This window comes from Ammospiza caudacuta, chromosome 3, assembly GCF_027887145.1.
Source record: "Ammospiza caudacuta isolate bAmmCau1 chromosome 3, bAmmCau1.pri, whole genome shotgun sequence".
Taxonomy (NCBI): domain Eukaryota; kingdom Metazoa; phylum Chordata; class Aves; order Passeriformes; family Passerellidae; genus Ammospiza; species Ammospiza caudacuta.
Genome location: NC_080595.1, coordinates 68,022,650 through 68,043,895, shown reverse-complemented (window position 1 = coordinate 68,043,895; position 21,246 = coordinate 68,022,650). Strand labels below are relative to the sequence as shown.

Below are 21,246 nucleotides of genomic sequence, written 5' to 3'. Positions count from 1 at the left end.
ATTCTGCAAGCTTTTTGGGGGTGCAGGCGCGAAGGACTGCAGAGTGGCAGACTCTGAGCGCGGCGGGGCAGAGGGAGAGAGGCGCTGTGCCGAGATAACAGCAGCGAGATAACAGCAGCGAGATAACAGCACCGCCCCGGAGCGCGAGATGCTGCAGATAACACAGGGGAGCAGCCCACACACACACGGCTCACCCCGTCCTGCGGCACCCCGACAAGGCAGCAGGCACAAAGGGCAGGCAGGCGGCAGAGATAACAGAGTGCTGGCTTTTAACAGGATTAAGGCCAGTGAGAAAAGCGAAACCAGGCTGGTTAATTGTGCTGAGGATGACAAACGGAAAGAACTTGGAAAGCAAAGAACGGGAGAAAGGAATGCAAGGAGAGACAAATCGGGTGTTTGAGGGCACATTATCGGTGCAGTGGGTGCTCTCCCTCCTGCAGGGGAGGGAACGCCTAGACAGGATCTCCTGAGGTCTTCAAATACGGAGCAGATCTTCCCCCAGGTTTAAAGCTCATTTGGGTAATACTAATGGAACTCTGTCCATGAAAGTTATGAACTCTGTTTGTACCACTCTGAAACAATGCAAATAACTTCAGTCAGGACCTTTTTTGATTGTTTTTCCTGTCTCAAAAATAGATTTCTCTCAGGCCAAGGCAGGCAACAATCATTCCAGTTCTCAGAAGATATTCAACACAAAAAATGACTGCCATATCAGAGTCTAAAAGGCGTATCTACTACAGTTTCCTACCCCTAACAAATGCTTATGAATAGTACAAACAAATAAACATTTCCTATGAGTAATAAGAGCGTTCAGAACTTGAGACTGGAAGACTTTTGGAGCCAGATGTGATGCTTGCATGATTAATAATGCCCAATAGAGTTTTCTTCCACGAAATTACTCAACTGTTCTCTGAGCTTGTTTGAATTTTTTATACTCATAACATCCTGCAGAATGATCTCTACAGCTCTGCAACATAATGTGCAAAGAACAGGTTTTTTCTGGTTTTATCACAGTAGTTTCATTTGATGTGCCTTATATTCGACAAACAGGAATATTTCTCAGAATAGATGTAAATAACACCACTAAGTACACCATAAAAACTGATGTCTTACTCTTACCTCTTTCTCCCAATTGCGGTGCTTTCCTAAAAACATGGACTCCATTTAATCTTAAAATTTTGAAACAATGTATGCCTTTATTATTCATTTTGGTAAAGATTTTTGTAGTGGAGAATAGACTTGACTGAAACATATGATATACTTCCTTCTAATTATCTACTATTTTTGAATTAGAAGCTAATGTGCTTTAAATCTTAGTGCTGCATTCTAATATGGGGAAGCAATTCTCATCTTCTCTGAAATACTTTATTAGATCTATCCATAAAAACTTTATATAAAACAGCCATGTGTTAGCATAGTACCCAGTTTTCACACCATGTTCATGAGCAGCATTTTTTAACTCTCAGTGATGAGCAGTTGCCTGCCTATGATCTCAGTCTCTACACATTTACTGATTTCAGAATCAAATTTCAGAAATCCAGAACTTTTAACTTTTAAGGATTCAAATATAACATTTAGCATGTTAAATTAACATGCCTTAGATGTCTAAGATGACAGTTTAGGACAACAGAGGTTTCAGTCCTTCTAAGGATATACTATTTCACCAGAAGTACACAAAGTTCCTTTTTGGACCCAGAAATTCAACACATGAGCCATTTAGACAGCTTCTTACAATCTTCTCAAAACTGCAGTATGCTTCATTCCTAGAACTTATTCTTTCACAGTATCTCTGTTCAAAAATGAAAGAGGAAGAAATAGTTGTTCATCTGACACTACTTTTTAACAAATATGTGAAATGCTTTACTCAAAGAATTTGAGAAAGACTTTTCAGTTCTTCCAAAGCTCCTCTGCTGTGTTTGGGACTAACACAATAAAACTACATAGATTTTTCATTCCAAGGTTTCTATCTTGTAATGACCACTTGAAAGAAAGCTATCATAAAAAAAACCCTCCTGACACATCTGTTAAGTTTGTTTTGTCTGCTCACTTTCACAAACTGCTGAATCATATTTTCTCCACATGCAAAAGAGACGACTGACCACACACAGAGATCTCATCTGAACATTGTGGCTTGGATCTGTAATTAGCAATGGTTTTAGGTTGTTTAAGTTTGTTTTAAAACCAGGACACAGTGGAAGGGTCTGACATCATTTGTTTAGAGTAAGACACAATGTATCCTAGTTGTTTCCTGTTAATCATAACAATTCATCATTCCCCGTGTCCAGTGATTTAGGGCTGCCAAGCACATGGAACAGCAAACCCATATGTATTGGTGTCCTGATTCTGGCTAGGATGGAGTTAATTTTCCTCTCAGTAGCTGTACAGTGCTGAGCTTTGGATTCAGTAAGAGACTAATGGTGATAACACACCAATGTTTTCGTTGTTGCTAAGTGGTACTTATCCAAGTCAAGGACTTTGCAAGTTTCCCAGACTCTGTCAGCAGGTGCACAAGAAGCTGTGAGAGAGCATGGCCAGGACAGCTGACTGAACTGGGCAAAGAGATATTCCATACCAGGGAACATCGTTCTCTGTATAGAAACCAGAGCAGTCCTGAAGGACTGCACCCCATGGAAGGGACCCATACTAGAGCAGTTCATGAAGAACAACAGCCTGTGGGAAGGACTCATGTTGGAGAAGTTTGGAAAAGACTGTCTCCTGCTGGAGAACTCCAAGCTGAGGAAGACTTTAAGTACTCTGGCCCCTGAGGAGAAAATGTGTGATGAACTGGCCACAGACCCCACTCACTGTCCCCTCCACAGCTGGAGGCAGAGGAGACAGACAAAATTAGCAGTGAAGCTAATCCCAGGAAGAAGACAAGGGGGGAGGAAATGTATTCTAAGATTTGGGTTTACTTTTCATTACCCTAATCAGATTTGATCTCCTCATGTTTAATCTGTTTTGCCCATGACAATGACTGGTGAGTGATCTCTCCCTGTCCTTATGTCTTCCCACAAGACTTTCAGCCTCTCTCACCTGTTCAGCTGAGGAGGGGAGAGACAGAGCAGCTTTGGTGGGCATCTGACTCCCACCCAGGGTCAACACAGCACACCCAATTAAAGTATATTTGCAAACTTTTAGCTGACATGGTTAATTGAGAGTTAAAAATTTACCTGCAGTAGTTAAGGAAGGCAATGAAGTACTGATGTGAATATTGCAGTGGAAATCTTATTGTCCCATCTGTCAGTCGTAAAAACAAACAAGGCAATTCTATCACTGCCTTACCCTGATGAACACAAGGGACTCATTTCCTTGTATTCTACTTGTACCCATTAATAGCCTATATTCTTTTAAGGCTGTCATTTCTTTGAGGAGAAATCAGCTTTGAGCTTGGTCCTTTTACACGTACTAGTGTAGCAGCTTTGACAAGAGCTACTAGGCAGTGTGTTCATCTGCTACTGACTCTCAAACAGGTCACTAACCATTGCCCCAGCTACATCAAAGCAGAGCCCTGCAGAAGTGTCACACCAGTCAGGGCCCACAGCTGGAGTGCTGAAGAGCCTGGAGCTTTTCATGTCCCATTCAAGAGCAGTGAGATGTGGCAGGAAAGCCTTTGGGCTGTGCAACACAGGAGAGACGGCTTTGCTCTGGTGCGTGGTACTACTGGAACCGGTCTCATACCACAGCCTCTGGCCAAAGATGGAAAGCCAGAGATATGGTCCCACAATACACCACTATAATTAAAATATTTAGCAGCTCAGGCTTTCCACTTCTCTACCTGGCTTCATGCCTACCTTTGTAATGACGTCTCTGCTACTCGCTAATAATAGGTAATAACCAGATGCCAGAGCAAGAAACTATCAAGCTTAAATACTGAGCAAGTATTTTACATTTTTTGAGGAAGTTATAAAGTCAGCATCAAAAGTCAATAATGCCTGCTGGTGCTGTAATCAGACTGCAGACTAAACCCAAGGCAGTGTCAAGCAGAATGTAAAATGAAGGGTCTGCAAGAGGCAGCACATCAGAAATACGTCTGTATTTGAAGTTCCGTGACAGAATTAAATAAACTCAAATTCAAAAACTACAGTCTTCCAAAACACATGCCCTGAAAAACTTGTTTAATATTTGCAGTCTAGTGCTTTTTTCATTGATTTAAAGAGAAATTGTTTACTGCCTTCTTTTGGAGGAACAGCAGTCTGTGTGGACCATCATTTGTTATGTTTGAAAGCGACAGATACAGCCATAAAGAAAGGAAATCCACTTTCACTGCAGTGCTCCCTCTAATTCTCTGTCTTCATTCCCAACACTAATGAAGGGACATTAGAATGCTTCAAGAAATCATTGGGAAATGCCAGTTCCATGCCATCATGTCACAGTTACCTTACAAGGTAGACAATGGGAGGAGAGTCTCCAGATGGAATGATCTTCCAATGATTCCATCTCTGTACAATAACACTCTTCTTGGAAGCAAACTACTGTAATAATTTGTTCATGGAAGGTATGTTTTTCACAGATCAAAGTGGACTACAGTTTTAGCTACATTACAAAGTAAATAGAGGATATATGTTCAACCTATGCCCAAATTTCAAGGAGAAGTACAAATATTCCCCAATTTTCATTCATTTTCAGAAACATTTGCCCCCTGTGCTCCAAAAGGCTTGGCATCAAGTGCACATGCCATGTTATTCTATGAATAACACCAGCACACACACTGTGACTTAAGGGAGAGATGATTTTTCAGTGGCAAAGTGTGTGCCAAAAAAGCAGTGGGGTTTTGGTGAATTTCCTTCCAGCTCTGATCTGGCAGAACCACAGCTGGTTAGAATTTTAAGTGTACTGCCAAAGTCCAAGGGAGAATAAAAAGAACATGAGTTTTTGTGCTGATCTGGGGAAAGTGGTTGACTGTACAGATCTTAAAAGGTCATGAAAAGGCAAAAATCTTTTTTTTTCTTCACAATACATATTTTTCCTACTTTTCTGTAGAAACAGGAGCAAGAGAGTTTAGAGACAGATGCTAATATAAATTAAATTCTGCTGTAAAACCTCAAATTATTTCTAAATTCACATAGAGGTTCTACTGAGGTCATTGCTACTTCAGTAATACTAACCATCACACAAAAGCTGGAGAGCACAAGGAGACAGAGATGTCCCAAAGTGAGAAATTAACTACGTGAATTAACTGTAGAAATTAAATTCTTATCAAGTACCTTGTATAAAAAGCTGATCGAGAACTGCTGATAAGAATTTTCTGTAAGCTGTAAAGTAGTGAATAAAATTTGTTTTGCAGCACATTCTGACTTGCAAGCAAATATTGCTCTTGCCCAAAGAGGTCTATATTTAGTTAGTAATAGCCCTTCTGAAGACCAAAAATATTCTTTATCCCCAGCATTCCAAAGGGTGAAAGGCAAAATATATGAATTATACAAAATTTAATCAGAGTTCATACAATAGTCATCAGTCTACCTTTATACACAGCTCCATACTATGTTTCAAGAGCTACCTTTCATCATCTGAGCTAAACACTTCCTCCCTGCTCACCCGCCAAAACAAGAGCATTTCCCAGGCTTCAGTCTCACACACAAGCAGGAACAGCTGTGAAATACTCTCGCTGTAGAAAAGCATGCTGGGTAAAAATTACAATTTCTGTTTACTTCTTTGGCAATAATTCCATGTATCAGGGTATGAGCTTTTTCTTTAGTCTTTTTTCCTTAACAGACATACAGATTCATATATCCAAACACACACAAATCTTCCTCCACTCCAAATGCTCTTAAATGCTGATTTCCTTGGTAAAATGTGTCACACTCACAACATCCTAGTTACTAGCTTTCAAACTAAGGATGAGTAAGTTTGCCTTATCCCATCAGAAAATCTTCTCTCCTTCTTATATATAACATCTTTGTGGAATTTAGTAAAGTCCAAGGAAAAGGCTGAAGTTGAAATCTGAGTGAGACTGAGGAGGCGGGGAGAAGAAAACATAACATGTAACAAATTCCCTCTTGTTTTGACTAAAACATGTACAATGCCACCCAGGATGCTTCCTAGAAATAGCATATTTGAAACCAGATATTACAGCATAGCAGGAATATCCAAAAGAAATTATGAATAAGTTATTATCTTCCAAATAATAGCACATTCATGGCCTGCAGAAGGTCCCCACATAACATTGGATTAAGGGCAACCAAGCTACCAAGCACAAGAGAATCATTATTGGTGATGCTGCAGTAAAATCAGCCACAAAGTTCTCAGGGAATGTTTCTATATGTGGACACAAGGTAGGGCTGGTAAAACAGATACTTCAGTGTGTTTGGCATTGAGGCAGCTGATCACGTCCACATTTATTTACACTGCAGTGCTCATATGAACACAGGGGACTTTTAAGCTGGTTTGGAGACTTTGGCATCAGCCACTGGTCCTGTGCCTTCCTTAAAAATCATACACATTTTGCAAACAGTGGCAGGCATCTGAAGTGAGAAAAACTTCTCATGAAAAATAAAGAATAAAACTGGCATCACAGAAATACTATGCTCAAACAAAAGGTAAGGAAAAACTCAGCAAAATCGCCCCATCAGAGAACGCAGTCAGGGGTAATTAGCACACCATGAACCCACTGCACAGGTACTCTGAAATGAACACGTGTAATACCTTGCAGTGCACTACTCTGTGTGTAAAATAGCTCCATCGACACTTGTGTCCTCCAGGTTCTTATGATCAAGACTACAGCTGACCAAAAAAAATGTTCTCTCAGTGCTCACCAGGTGACTGCTCATCTAGAAGTTTCTTTTCATGTGCAAGAGATCAAAATGGTGTGACTTCACTAGCTTAGACTACAGGATCAGCCTTATGTAGGAAAATACTGAAATTTTGATTGAAGGTACTGATCAAAAATGTAGAAGTGGACAAGTGCAGCCACTGGTCATGCTTTAGATTGCTGAGCATCCAAAATAACTTACTTTCTGGATGAAATTAAACCTCCATACTCAGGTACAGTAGAAAATGTAAAGAAAAAATAGTCTAATGAAAATTAAAATAAGCTTAACTCCTCTTTAAAACTTCAAAGCCCTTTCCTCAAATTTAGTCAGTTCCTACCAAAAGTACCCGTTATAGGTTTTAAACAGCTACCTTTTCACACTTATAGGGCCAAATAAAAACTGTGTGGTCACTGTTCCCATAACAAAGGACCATAAATCTGGGGTAAAAGGAAAGTTACATAGTTCCTGCTATAGATAGGAGGAGCTTTGCTTCTCACATCACAAAATCAGAATAGGTATGTCATATTGAAGGGATGCTCATGTATTTCTATAATGCTGGAAACTAACCCTTTTAGAAGTAACTAGAGGGTCTGGACACTGAGCATGTGGCAGTGCAAGGAAAGATTTCATTTTCAAAACCAAGCTTCTGTAAAGCCAGACCTCTTTATGATGTCAAAAGTGACAGAAAATCAAATGCTGATGAGTCAGACTCTTCTGAATCCGTGTGCAGTTCAATAGTACAACCTCATGGTAAAAATATTTACAGTTCCTCTTGTGAGCCCCAAAATAAGTCACAAAAACCAGATGGAAATTTAATTGAAAAATACATGTTTATAAGCTAGTGGTTACACCCTTAAAAGAGAAATCGGACAGAACTGCGCTTTAAACCTATTTTAATGGCATCCATGTAAGTTTCAATACAAACTCCAAGCCTAACAACTTTGAAATGACTGTTTCATATTTGCATTGTATAAACATCAGGTGACTGATATTTTGATCAGAGGTATGCAGAGGAAAGATACCTCAAAACAGCACACAAACCATGTCAGTGTGCTCATCACCCATCTACAGCCACAAAAGTGGCAAAAGCTGCAACTAAGAGCTTTGTTTTCCATCAATAGCTAGTATTTCAAAAATTCTAATGGCAAGTCCCTGTATTAACCAAATCTCTTTGTCCAGTAAACACTTCCTCATCTTTTTAAATAAAAAATATCTGCTGAGCTAACATACAGTTTCCTTCTGGGCTTCCCCAGAGAAAAAGAGAGGCAGCAAAATAGCCAGGAAAGGCTGCATTGGCATTTTCCTCCACCACCCCAACTCCCAGGATAAAAGCTTGCTTCAAAGCAACTGATGCATGAATGAGAAATGTCTAAACCCCAAGTCTATTCAAATTAAATGCTAGACAGCAGAGATTACGATCCTGAAAGAACTGCAGAAGGCAATATAAGACCCTGAACTTGAGGGGAATGAGCTCAGCTTCTTCAGGGACCTGATCTGCAGGATCCCATGGGAGAATCCCCTGTAGGGCTAAGGTGCCCAGGAGATCTCATTGACCTCCCATGTGCCACATCAGGAGAGCAGGGTGGCTGCAAAGGAGCTCAGGGGGAGCACAAACCTACAGGAGAGGGGATAGGAAATGTGGAGAGATGTCCAACAGCAGCTCAGAAACACTGGCTGGGCACCAGGGAAGAGGAAGCCAAAACTCATCTGGAATCTGCCAGAGGACAGAAGGTGCCTTTACATCAGCAACAAATGAAGGACCAAACCAACCAGGCGCTGGTAACTGAGGAAAAAAAAACAAGAAAGAAATTCTAGGGAATTACAAGACAGCTTTATTCCAAACCTTTGGAAGAAAATGGAGCAGAACCTCCTTCACTCTATTTCCAGGAATATGAAGGACAAAACACCTTTGCAAATGGCAAGGAAAACTTCCTAAAGGCAAAATGTATCAAATCGACCCGGTTACTTATGAGGAAGCCAATGGCTCTGTGGATGAGGGCAGCACAGCAGACACAATTTCCCTGACTGGCTTTTTGACAGAGTCCTGCCTGAGCACTGAGCAGTGGAAAAGGACTCATAAAAAAAGTGGCTGGTTTGACACTCTCAAGACAGCTGTAAACAGGTCAAAGTCTAACTAGCAGCTAGCTAGAAGTGACGTGTCCCTGGGGTTCAAGTGATCCAAAGAGCAAACACAGTCACCAGCTCCACGTGTAACCCAAACTCCAGCAGTCAACAAGGTGGACAAGAGGGCTCCCACCTGAATGACGCCACGAGCTGATGACCAATTCTTGAGACCAAATAAAGCCAAATGCAAAAATCTTATGCCTAAGTATATAACAGGAACTTAGAGGCTAAAAACCAGCTTTGGGACAGATGTCCTGGGGGTCCTGGTGAACACCTGGTTGAACACAAATAAACATCCTTGCAATGATGAAGGTGAACTGTACAGCAGGCTGTGTTAGCATGAGTTCATGCTAATGATAGGAAGCACCCAACACTTTCCATGTGATGTTCCTGATGCCTCAAATGGAAGCCTGTTTCTGGTTTTCAGTTCTCTGCAACAACTAGAGATATTCTTTTTAAATTATGGAGAATACAATGACCTATGAAAAGAGGCAGATGAAGCTGGGTATGTTTGGTCTAGAAAAGAGAGGCTTCTTAATGACTTAGGGGATACCCATAGAGAAAAGGTAGCCCAGATAATCTCAGTGTGGCACAATGAAAAAAGTAAAGGCAGTGTCATCAGTTGCAGCAAGAGAAATTGTATCTAGCCACAATAACAATTCAAAAATCCTACAATAAGGGTCTTCAGACACTGGAATAGGTTTGTCCAGAGGGGCTGCAGAATCTCCCCCTGCAGAGATCTTCTGCGCTTGAGTGCACAAGACCGAGCAACTCAATTTTATTTTGAAGTCAGCTCTGCTCTATGCAAGAGATCAGGCCTCCAGAGGTCCAGTGGCGAGCCTGAATTTCTCTCCTTCTCAATAAAAAAATTCTATGGCAAGCAGAAGGCTGGGAAAAAGAACAAATAGGACTACAGTGTGCATAAACACAGACCAACCGAGACTCCATAATGCCTACAGATGATAAGGCTGCACATGAAAACTGTTTCCATGAAGTCTGAAAACTTTCTTAGAGGACATCTACTTTCTGCAATATTTAAATTTATATAATAAAAAAATAACTTGTGTAAAGCTGATTGCTGAAACACAAGAGTATCTTTGCTTCATCCTAATGTTCTGGATTTTGCTTGCAGCATATGTGTAATTATATTTTCAATTTATATGACAATTTGTAAAACAAAACAAACCCTATGCCTTTAACTTTTTTCAGACCACACAGAGCTTGTCCCAGCAAACTGCATTCTCAGCTACAGACAACAGACCAATTGCACAACATATTTCACTCTTATGTAAAACTTACATGTGGTGAGAGATATTAATACATCTCTATCAATACATGAATATTTTTTAAAAAGAAACTGCATGAAGAGACATATGGGCTTTTCTTCAGAAAGACCATTTCTTTGAAGTGCCCTTCTTGATCTGTGATGTCACTTCAGCCCTTGACAAGATCACACACCTTTCTATTTCAGTCAGTCCAAGTTCAGTGCCACACTTACTCTAGAGACTTAGTGAATAAGACATAAAAATATCAGTCAATTTGCAGTTGGTCTTTACATGGCATAGTTTTTCCCATGGTGATTCTTCAGACGATCTCACCAGAACAGAGAAAGCAGCATGCAGTTTTGAAGTGGTATAACTTTTAAAATCAGTAACATTTATAACTTTTCTACTCTCTAAATGGCAATTAAGTTTTTTATTGCTTGATGGGGGTGGGGGACAGAAATCCATCACTGCAAATGATTAACATCTATTTCTTTTCTTTTGGCTTTAAAGAATTTTGTATTACTACCTAGGTCCAATTCAGAATATCAAGTGCAATTCTTAAAATCACAGATGGGTGGAGAACTACAACCACAGTAGCAAGCAACAGATTTCCCCACAGACAGCATTATGGGCAAAGCTTTATCAGCAGTAGCACCATTCACTGCACCAACAGATGTCAGTGCTCAAAGGCAGTGAGAAAAGTGTGAGCAGAGTTAAAGGCTGGGTCTGCATCTGCATGTGTCTGTCACTGAATAGTAAAATTACTATCTCCTTAAGCACTACACTTTGAAAGCAAAATGGCTTTTTTTTAGCTTGATATTCTTTCACACTAGCTACTTCCTATTTCCTTGGAAGAAAGCAGTCCCTGAACAAAAGGAATTTCAAAAGGCAAAGATTCATATTAAGCAGGGAACTAAGTGAAAGAAAAGTATGCAGATACTTTAAAAAATAGTCTCACAGTGGTCTGAATGCTAATTAAAGAAGCAAGCCACACTGATCTAATGTCATTTTACTGCAATGTTTTAAAAGCAGACACTGACTTTTAATAAATAATTGAAAAAGAGGGCTTATGTTGCCAAGCAATATGATCACCCCTACACATGTGAGATGATGTAAAATCCTGGGAAGAAAATATCATACATTCTTTCTTTCTACTTTATTCATATGAAAAACACACAGTACTGCCTCTACCCTAAATTGCCAGCATTATATATCTTCATATGGGAAGTGCAAAGCTGCAATCTTTTCCATTAAAACTTCAACTTCTGTTTCTCCTCAGTATCAGAGAAAGAAGCTGATTCTTCTATGAGTACTTTCGAGATGCACACAGTGTCATATAATAGCCAGATGTTCCACAGCCATCAGCTCATTCATTGCACAGAATCTTTTCAGTCCTTTGCACGGTATTGCCTACCATCTCTCCTGATTTTCACCTATTTTCCTATCTGATTAGAGATTTGCACTTAAAAGAAAAGGCCCAAGTTTCAAATAAGTCAGAGTCCACTCACTTACTGTATTCTTAAAACAAGTTTAAAACCAAGGTACATGCAGCTTCCAAGAAGGAGTAGGAAGACAAATGAAAATAGATTTTACACTTGTAGTTACCCTTGCCTAAGAGACCGCACATCTCAGTGTTCCCACAAGGACGGTGAATGCTTAATTTTAACAGTTATAAGAATGTAACAGCAGGTTATGTGCTCATCCAATCTGTTTGAAAAGCTTTTAAAATCAGAGGCATCAAAATGAGCAATACCTGTATCTTCATAAATACCAGCTATAAAATCCAAACAGCTTACCGTGGAGAGTTATAGCAAGTTGTCATATTTTTTCATGCAAGCCTTTCTTGGTTACAACAGAGTTCAAACTGAAGACTTAAAGATGCAAGAAAGGCAAACTAGGAGTTTTACTACTCCACATGCCTTCCTTCATAGCAGCACTGGAGCACAGCGCTCAAGTGTTGCTTCAAAAGCTTCCAAAGCTAATGATCTAAACACAGAACCAGGAAGTCTCAGGCTTTACCTGTCCCTGCAATAAAACCATGCATTTAGCAGCAGTTTAGCGGTAAAGCAAAGCTGCTCATGTGCGATCATGAATCTCACTCCAAAGCTCAGGTTTAAACTGACTCTAATGAAGTGACACACCCGTGCTGGACACCTGCAGCACAGGTGGGAGCCAAGACAGCCTTACCCAGCACAGAGCAACAGCCCCTGGTTTAGAGGGGAATGGCCAAACAGGAACCAGGTCTCCACATTCTGCTCTGAAACCTCACTGTGCAACCCTGTGTGAATCAATGGGCTGCTCTCAGCCCTAGAAAAGCACCCAAGTGCTTCCCCCCTCAACAGCAAAGCCTTCTGGACTCTGCAGGCAGGGCTGCCAAGCAATAGAACTGCGGCTCAACCACAAGTCTGTAAAAAGTTTCATTTCATCTGGTTCGGGGAAGCATGAGCTTCATTACTCACCAATGATGTTTTCATAACAGACTTGCAGACACGATTAAAAAGAGTCGTGGAAAACAGCAAAACAGAAGATGCCTCTCAGAAGTGTGCACGCAATCTTTATGTCACATGCTTTAAAAACCTCAAACAACTCAGTGAAAAAAGAAAAACAAACAACTGAATAATGTTCTGGATAAAGAAAATTTTCACAGAAAAGGAATCAGCATATTGAGCATCTGGTACATTGCCCATATTGCTTAATTCACAGTCTCTCATCCCCCCCCCCCAGTTATTTCCCTCACTTGTAAAATCACAGCTCTTCTATAAATAACTTAGGAAGAGACCACAAAACCCTTCAAAACCGAGTGTCTAAAACCTGCTTTACACAGAGACACATGTGAATACTTGAGTTTGTTACCAAAAAGACACACAACCAGTGAGTCTCATCATCTCTGTACCACCTCAGGTGGCAATTTATTGTCAGAGTAAGTGCTGCACTGTTAAGACAGAGCGAACACTGAATCACAGCCACTTTCCTGAAATATTACTCTCACTGTGCCAAATAAGTTGGGAAGACAAATTTGTTATTTGTAAATAAAGGAAACACTTATCAAGATAGTATCTTTAAGATGCAAACCACAGAAATTTCCTCTTATGCTGGCTCCCTGAGCTAGAAAACACCCCAACCTAACCAAAGAGGAAGCTAACACACAGCAATCCTTAGAGCAGTGTGCTTCAGACAACTTTAAGAAAAGGTCTGTCCATCCAACAGTCACACAGGTCCTTCTGCAATGGACAATGATTATTTTCCACAAGAAGAGCTGTCTTCTGCCTCCCCATGGCTTCCTTTTCATAAATCCTGTGCTTTCATTAACATTCAAAGAAGGTATCAAAGCCTGGCTGTCTACCACTCTTATTTGCTCCCTGAATGAGATAAGACCTTTTTTTGGTCTTAACAGTAGATTTTAATAAACAGGTGGAATTTTTTCTGCTTCCGTTTGTCTGCAGCATAGAACTACAGCCTCAGGCAACTGTACTTACTAACATTATGATTTAGTCTATTTCTTTATATTAATTGGCTGCCATAGGCTACTACACTAGCATCAAGTACAAAATCATCACTATGAGAATGTAACTTCTGCTGAAGTACAGGAGATATTCCATTTTAAGCTTTATCCCACATGTTTACATCACCTTATTTAGTTCTCATGAAGAGTCCTATGTGTCTGGAATTTACATTTTGCCTTTACAGAAAGACAAATAATTAATCATGCCCTTGTTTTGTTTGTTGGTTTATGTTTTTGTGAAAACCAGATGTTTTTCACCCAACATTTAAAGTCTTTTCATTTTCCCCACAATTCTGAGGATCTGGTTATAAAGGACATTCAGTTACTTTTGATAAGTTTACCTGTTGAGAATACAGACCAAGCCTGAAGATGGGAAAATTAAATATCATTCTTAGCACACAGAAAACAGGTGCAAGGCTATAAAAACAAGAACCAGCAATTGGGAACACATCCTATTCCAATCAGATATGTACACAGTCATACAGTGAAACACCCCTCCAACTCATGATCCCAGTTCAAATCCAAGATCATTTGACTGAAGGGAGGCTATGAGGTTCTCACTGAAAATCCCCAAACAAAACAAAACAAACCCAAACAAGGCAGCACCTGAAACAACTCACCTGAAAAAATGTCCTTCCCTAAAAAGAACTCAGAGTGTCTTATCAGGAAGAACATTAATTCGGCGAATATATACCCTATTTCGTATTTTGGGGACATAAAGATACCTCAGACCATTCTCCTCCACTTTCCTCTGCTTCCAAATGCAGTGGGCTCAGTGGGGGTCCACTGCATCCACTGTGCTCAGAACTCCACTAAACCCTTTCAGCTCCCTACCCCCCAGGGCACAAACCCAACTAAAGCAAGAGTAGCTCCACATCTGGTTGGCAAGCTGATCTGGCTCTCCATAGGTTCTGCCAAGTGAGTCACTGAATCATACTCAGTAACACAGCTGAAGCTTCTCTGCATCCTGTAGTGCCATTAACCCTAAGCAAGCACTTTAACTTATTGGTTTGTGACATTTTGGATATCATAAGGCAACCCTGGCCACCTCCAGCTTGCCATTATCATATGTGATTCCCATCTTTAGGCACTTTATTCACCTCCTCAGTGACTTTTATTAAAAAAAACCCACAACACAAACAGTATTTATCAGGAAGGAAAGCACTATCAAACATTCAAAAAATAATAGAAAATACAAAAATACCGAAGATTAAAAGTAAATAAACAAAGCTTTGGGTGAGAAAAAAAACAAGATTAATAATAAACTTCAACAAACTTAATAACAACTATACCATGTCAGCATTAAGGTCACAAGATACTTCAGGAAAACTTCTTTTGAAATGCATTGATTGCATCATCAGCATGTTGGCAGGAATCACCACACTGCTTACTCATTACATGTCAACTCTTTTCCTTTCACTGAATCATGTTCTTAAAGAAATGTACCATCAGGGAATGTAGCTTTTTCTGTTTGAAACTCAAACCACCCAGTACTTAAACTGCTGTATTTTAACTGTTTCCTCTCCTATGAAGGTCTTCACAAGTAAAAGCGCTCTGAATTTTAGTCTACAGTAGCTGGGGCCTCAATAATTCCTGTTTCTGTATTTCTTGTCTCCTTTTCTGTTATGAGAAGAGGGGTTGGGAGGTAAACCTTCTGAAGAGAAATGCTTCATTCTGCTAAGATGATTACAGTAGATGGAACCTTTAGTCTGCAAAAGTCTCATTGCAGAGATTCAGTTTTAATGGAGAACTTAGGCAAGAAGAACAGATACCAGGTGCTAAGACACAGCTACTCAAAGAGATTTCATACATTTTTTCCACCTGTTCCCTCACCACAGCCAAAACTAGCACCAAGTCAACCCTTTCATTAACACCTTTGACTCACCAACCTGACAGAAAGTTTAGCAGAAATCTATCCAATTTCTTTTTTTCTTTTTCTCTGACAGTTTTTAGCTGACTTACTGAGCTGAAGCAGCTTATGGAGGGCTGCAGTGAAAGTCACAGAAAGTAGATAGTGGGAGAAGGCAATCAAAAGTGGCACAAAGAGACTTCTCCTCCTCTTCCAATAGCAAGAAGTATTAGTGAGCTCACCTTGTCATGTAAACACCCTCATAAGGAAATAAAACTCCATCCAGCTGGCACTGGACCTTCCTGAGCAGCAGCACCAGGATACCAGGCAGTAGGAAAGCAGCTGGTGGAAGCATGCAGGAAGACACAAGGGGCCAACTGCCCTTCCACAACAGTGAGTGACCACCCATTATTTTGCCATCACTCCTTGTTGATGAAGACATCTGATTATGCCCAAATATTTCATGTCAAGCACATATTAGATCTCTGATTAGTGCTTTATTTCCATGCTCAAGCTTTCTTTCCTCAAGATATTGCTGAACATCCCTGTAACATTATGGAGATTTTAATCTAAACTGCATAAAAGCCACCATAGGACTTTAAAAGCTTCAGAATTCACACTGCCAATGCCACCTCAATTCATTTCTTAATGGAAGGACAGGGAGGGAAGCTGCAGAGTCTGTTTTGCTGACTTGCAGCCACTGCCCTGTTGAGCTCAAAGGACTGGTGCTCAAATTCCTCTCTGCAGGACTTGTACTACATGACTGCAACAGCTGAGAGCTGTGCTTGTACTTGGAGCACTGTATGACCACGCTCTTTAGACATTGATTCCAGTTTACCAGGGAGGCTTTTATCCTGAAAACATGTCCAAACACCCTGATCAATAACATGAACAGTTTCCAAGGTAGTTACCTTGTACAAGAACAGCACAGCTGCATTAGTATGGTGCTCCACCACAGAGCTTGCTGTTCAGCAGGATTAATTAGTCTGGGCAGAGCACCACACTAATGTGATTATATAGCTTCTAGTACCTGAGCTAGCTCACTCATCCTTTCTATTCTTTTGCTTTAAAATAAAAAGAGCTTAGGTTTTGCTGTTTCCTTTACACCTAAATAATTCCAGCACCGTTTTTTTTTCTTGGAAGAGAGAGGACTGAGACTTGGAGAAGACTCAAAATAAGATATTTCTAATTAAAAGAATGCATCTCCTGCCTTCATAGCCTATTTCCACTATTATCATCCTCATCTAATAATTTCTTTTGCTTGTATCAACTACCTATGCCCCTGCAAGTCTTGCCTTGACATCAGGAATAATGATGTCCAGCCATAACCAACAGCGACAAAAGCAGAGACTGGAAGACATTGCACTTGAGTGGAACGGAATCATCACTGCCTTCCACTCCTTTTTTCCAGGAAGGGAACAGATACCACAGGAGGCACTTGCCACAGACATACCAGGGGCCCAGACCTTGCTCCAAGTCATGGGAGCACTGGAGGAACTGACTGAAGAATGCAAGTTCTGGCAAATGCAAGTGTGCTGCTAATGCTCAGAGTGTGCTCCATGGCTCGAGCCTCCATGAGGCATCCTGCATGAGGACAACACCCAGGACAGGCAGTCAAAAACTCAGCAGCCACAAGCAACTGACAGCAGTAGAACAGGAAGTGGTGGGGAAGGCCTCCCTGCTGGCAGTGCTGCTCTTCGCTCCGAGTTTGCCTGTAACGCATCAACAGAAGAGAAGCAGAGCACGAGCACAGCGCCCATCAGTATCGCTGGCTTCTGGTTCACACCCGTCCCTGCACACAGCCAGGCCCCAGAGGTGTAACACAGTGGGGCAGACCTTTCCACACACAGAGCTTGAGAGCAACCACAGAGTTCTGACAGAGTGAAAAAGAAGTGAGGGTTCCCTCATAGCAACAGGATCTCTACTTCTTCATGTTTCCACAAGTATTTTACTCATTCAATAAGCATCTACCATTTCTTTTTCTTTTTGGTAATATTATGTTGGTTTAAATACTAAGAGAGGTTCAAGAACATTTTTATTTCCTTCTTGGTTTAAGTTTCACCCTGTTCATTTTTTTTTTCTAATATAACAGAGCAAGCTGTAGAAAAAGTGGTTAAAATTTCTAGAAGAAAACTTGGCTAAGAAATGCCATAAAGTCACAGCATGTCATTGCTTTGTGATTCTAAGTGATATTGTACTGGCTGGACTTCTAAACACACACATCAACTTAAAATTTAAAACAGTAAATGGACAAAGCATCTCTAAGGTATCTCCCCTCTCAGCTTTATGTCAGCATGTTGGCGGGACAGAGCCCTTCCAGAACAGAAACACAGGGAAGAACAACCTTATTTTTTGGCATTCTTTTCCTTTAAAGTAACTTGCTTCCTTCTGTAAAAAGTATCACCAAGACTAGTTTCAAATGTTGAGTTCTAGATATATGACATAAATAATACAATTTGCAATGCGAATTCCAGGCTCAAAAAAGTATGAAAGCAGGAAGGTTTTTTATGTTTGCATCTCCAGCATGTAACCACTGGGCACAAAGAGAAAAACTTTTAAGGGATAATTCTGATTTCTGTGCATTTACAGTAAAGTACAAAAGTTCATACTTTAAAAAGATACATTTTTAAACTATTTAAAGTTTTAAAACTAAGCTAAAAAGCCTTCAGATTAGAAATCCATCTTTACTCTAAGGTAACAATATAAAAAAGGGGACTAAAGCTTGCAAAAAGACAAAGAGAACAGCAACAAAAAGCCAACACATGAAACAATGTGAAGCAAGTGAGCACAGAATAGAAACACTGTTTTATTGTCAATGGAAAAAAGACAAAAATCAAACCAAGCAAAGTACTGCAAAAATGCTAAAGCAAGTAAGGAATCAAGATGTTAAGATCACATAGTGATTTAGGAGGAAAAGAAACTTAGTATTGAGGACTTAAACTGAGGTATGAATGAAAGCAAAGACCTGGAAACAAAGTGCAGTTTCTGTGTCATCTCCTATGCTTAAACAGCCAAAACTCTGGTTTGGGGAGGCTACTGTGAAACTGATGCTCTGTGTGGAAGTGGAGGAAAGGAAAGGGAGGAAGAAATTGAAGAGATATTGGCCATGTGTTTGTAAGTACACAAACACATGCATATCCACATGTAACAAAAGGTAACTCAGACCTGCCGGCACACAGTGGGACCAGCAGGACAGCAGCATGCTTAAGTGTTATCTTCCTCCTCCTGTTTAGTTACTTGTTGCAATCTTCTGTACCACAGAATCAGGTACATCAGGTCTGGAGCCTCATTACTTCCAAATACTTCTCCATGGCAATGTCACAGAGCTGGAAAAAGAGTTTGCTGGTATTTCTAACTTTCCATATGCCTCAGGGAGGCTGCATGACTAAACCAGAAGACAACATACTCACTGCACACTTCAAGATGTGGTCTGTACCGTGTACTCCTAAGAGTTTCTCCCTTCAAAATACCTTTGCATTGGTACATGCTGCTTATGACTTAAAACTATGCTACACAGTTTGGTGAAACAGTTAGTGACACAAGGACTCCAGAGCACAGAACACAACTTGATATTTGTGAGAGCTTATTACATGATGCTCTGTGTGATATCACAGCTCACTTTTCAGAGCACTCTGTACAAACACACAATAAAAATAAATAATTTTAACTAAGGCTAACCAGGTTTCACAAATACTGAAATACTCCGTAGTAAGGCTTACTACAGAGACTATCTCATTTCCATCACCACAGTACATGAAATATATACTACTAATTAATTCATAAACCCTAATCTCTGCAGGCAGCTGAAATTGTCAGTTCGATAAATAAACCAGCCAGCACTGATGGGAAGTTGAACTGTATTACTAAGGAAATTCTTCTTCTGCTAGAGGACCCTGTCAAACTCTGCCCACGACAGCATCACCTAGACAGAGTTTTTGTAGGGAAGGATTTAAACCGGTACCTGAACCAACCCAGCAGCAGGACCAGAAAAAGGTGGTTGAAGGAATTCGTCAAAGCACACACAGCTCTGACGCTTTACCGCTGCAACCTAAATTGACTGTATTTGCCAAATGCCCTCAACTCTTCAGACTACCGATACCGCTGAATAGCGAACCGCACGAACCCGAGTCGGACCACGACCCCTCTGGAGCGCTGCACCGCACCTGCGCCCCGCCGGATAGCCCGGGCAGCTCCTGAGCCGTGCCCCGCTGCCTCCGCACCCGCGGAGGATCGGACACGCACCGCCCGAGCCCGGCACGTCCCGTGGGCAGCGCAGGCGGACCCGCGCCGCTCTTTCTCCCCGGCGCCGCCGTCCCCAGCCTGCCAGCCCTCGCGGGGCTTTGCTTTCTGCCCGGGTTTCGGTGCAACAGCTGGGGGAACCCGGCAACCTCGGGAGGGAGGGAGGCGCAGCCGGCACGGAGCCGGCAGCGCGGGGCCGCAAGCGGGAACGCACCGCGGGCTGCGAGGATGCAACCGCGGGCGACGCCGCCGACCTGCGCTGCGGCTACTGAGGGACAGCCATCCAGAAAGACCCTCTTCCCGCAAGGAGGAGGCGGCAGGAGCTGTCAGGGGTCCCCCAGCACCGCCGCCAGAGCCGGCAGAGACCTGTTGCCCCGCGCGGGAGTGCCGAGGCGCATCCCCCGGAGCGGGACCGACCACCACCGCTACCCACCTCTTTGATTTTCTCCCTCCTCTGCCGGACGTCGGGGTCGGCGGGCTCCTGCCCCACGGCGCCGACGGGCTGGCGGAAAAGGCGCTGGGGCAGCCCGGGGGCACCCGCCTCCTTCCTGCCGCGGGCGTCCTGCAGAAGTTTCTCCTTGTCCTGGCGGATGTCTCTGCGGATCTCCTCGGGCAGCTTCTGCAGCGTCTCCTTGGCCTCCCGCAGAGCCCGCTCGTGGTCCGCGCGGATCCGCTCCAGGCTGCCCGGCCCGCCCGCGGCCGCCGCCGCCGCCGGGCCGCCTCCGGGCTGCGGAGGGGCGCGGGGCTGTCCGCCGGGCGGCGGCGGCGGCGGCTGCAGGGCGGCCGAGTGGAAGAAGACGCCGCTGAGAAGCTTGGAGGAGTCGGGCAGGAAAAAGATGGCCCCGAAGCAGAGGGTGATGAAGGCGCTGAACACCAGCAGCAGCACGAACTTCTCCGTCAGCCGGAACGCGCCGGGGCCCGCCGCCTTCCTGCCCCCGCCGCCCGCGCCGCTGCCCGCGGGGCCGCCCAGCGTCCCCGGCCCCGCCGCGCTACCGAAGAGCGGCAGCAAGCTGGCGGCGGGCATGACCCCCGCGCCGCCTCAGCGCCGCGCTGCGCGCCCCGCCGCCGCCGCGCAGGGACCGCACCGCACCGGACGGCTCGGCTCCGCCGCCCCCTCCCCGCCTCGGCCGCACAAAGTTTCCCCGGGCGGACGCGGCAACTTTTCCCTTCCCCGCGGCCGCGCTCCCTCTGCGCTCCCGCCGGCAGCGCTCGGCAGCGTCTGCGGGGCGGGCGCTGTCAGCTCCAGCCCATGCTGCCGCCGGGCCGCCGCCGCGGGTGCCGCTCCCCGCTCCGCCCGCGCGGAACTGCCGGGCAGCCGGGGGCGGGGCGGGCCGGGGCGGGGCCGCCGCCGGCCCAATGGCGGGGGGGGCGGGGCGCGGGCGCTGCCGGACCGCGGGTCCGGGGCTCAGCCGCGGGATGCGCTGCCCCGGGCGCCGCCGGCGCCCCGCGGCCGGAGGGGAGCGGCAGCGGCGGGGCGCGCCCGCTTCGGCCCCGTGGGCGGCGTTGGCCCGGGGCGGG

At 43.3% G+C, this 21,246-nt stretch overlaps 1 protein-coding gene across 2 annotated transcripts in view; it reads right to left on the bottom strand.

Annotated features, from left to right (window-relative positions):
• Window positions 1–20,752, bottom strand: part of MAN1A1 (mannosidase alpha class 1A member 1) — a 139,500-nt gene extending 118,748 nt beyond the window's left edge. For both annotated transcript variants that reach the window (XR_009274539.1, XM_058801355.1), the window contains exon 1: window positions 20,162–20,752. Coding sequence is in view for 1 of the 2 variants with exons in the window: in XM_058801355.1 (XP_058657338.1) it covers window positions 20,162–20,752 (591 nt within the window). In the remaining variant the exon portion in view is untranslated. The remainder of the gene's footprint in view (window positions 1–20,161) is intronic.
• Window positions 20,753–21,246: the final 494 nt, after the last annotated feature.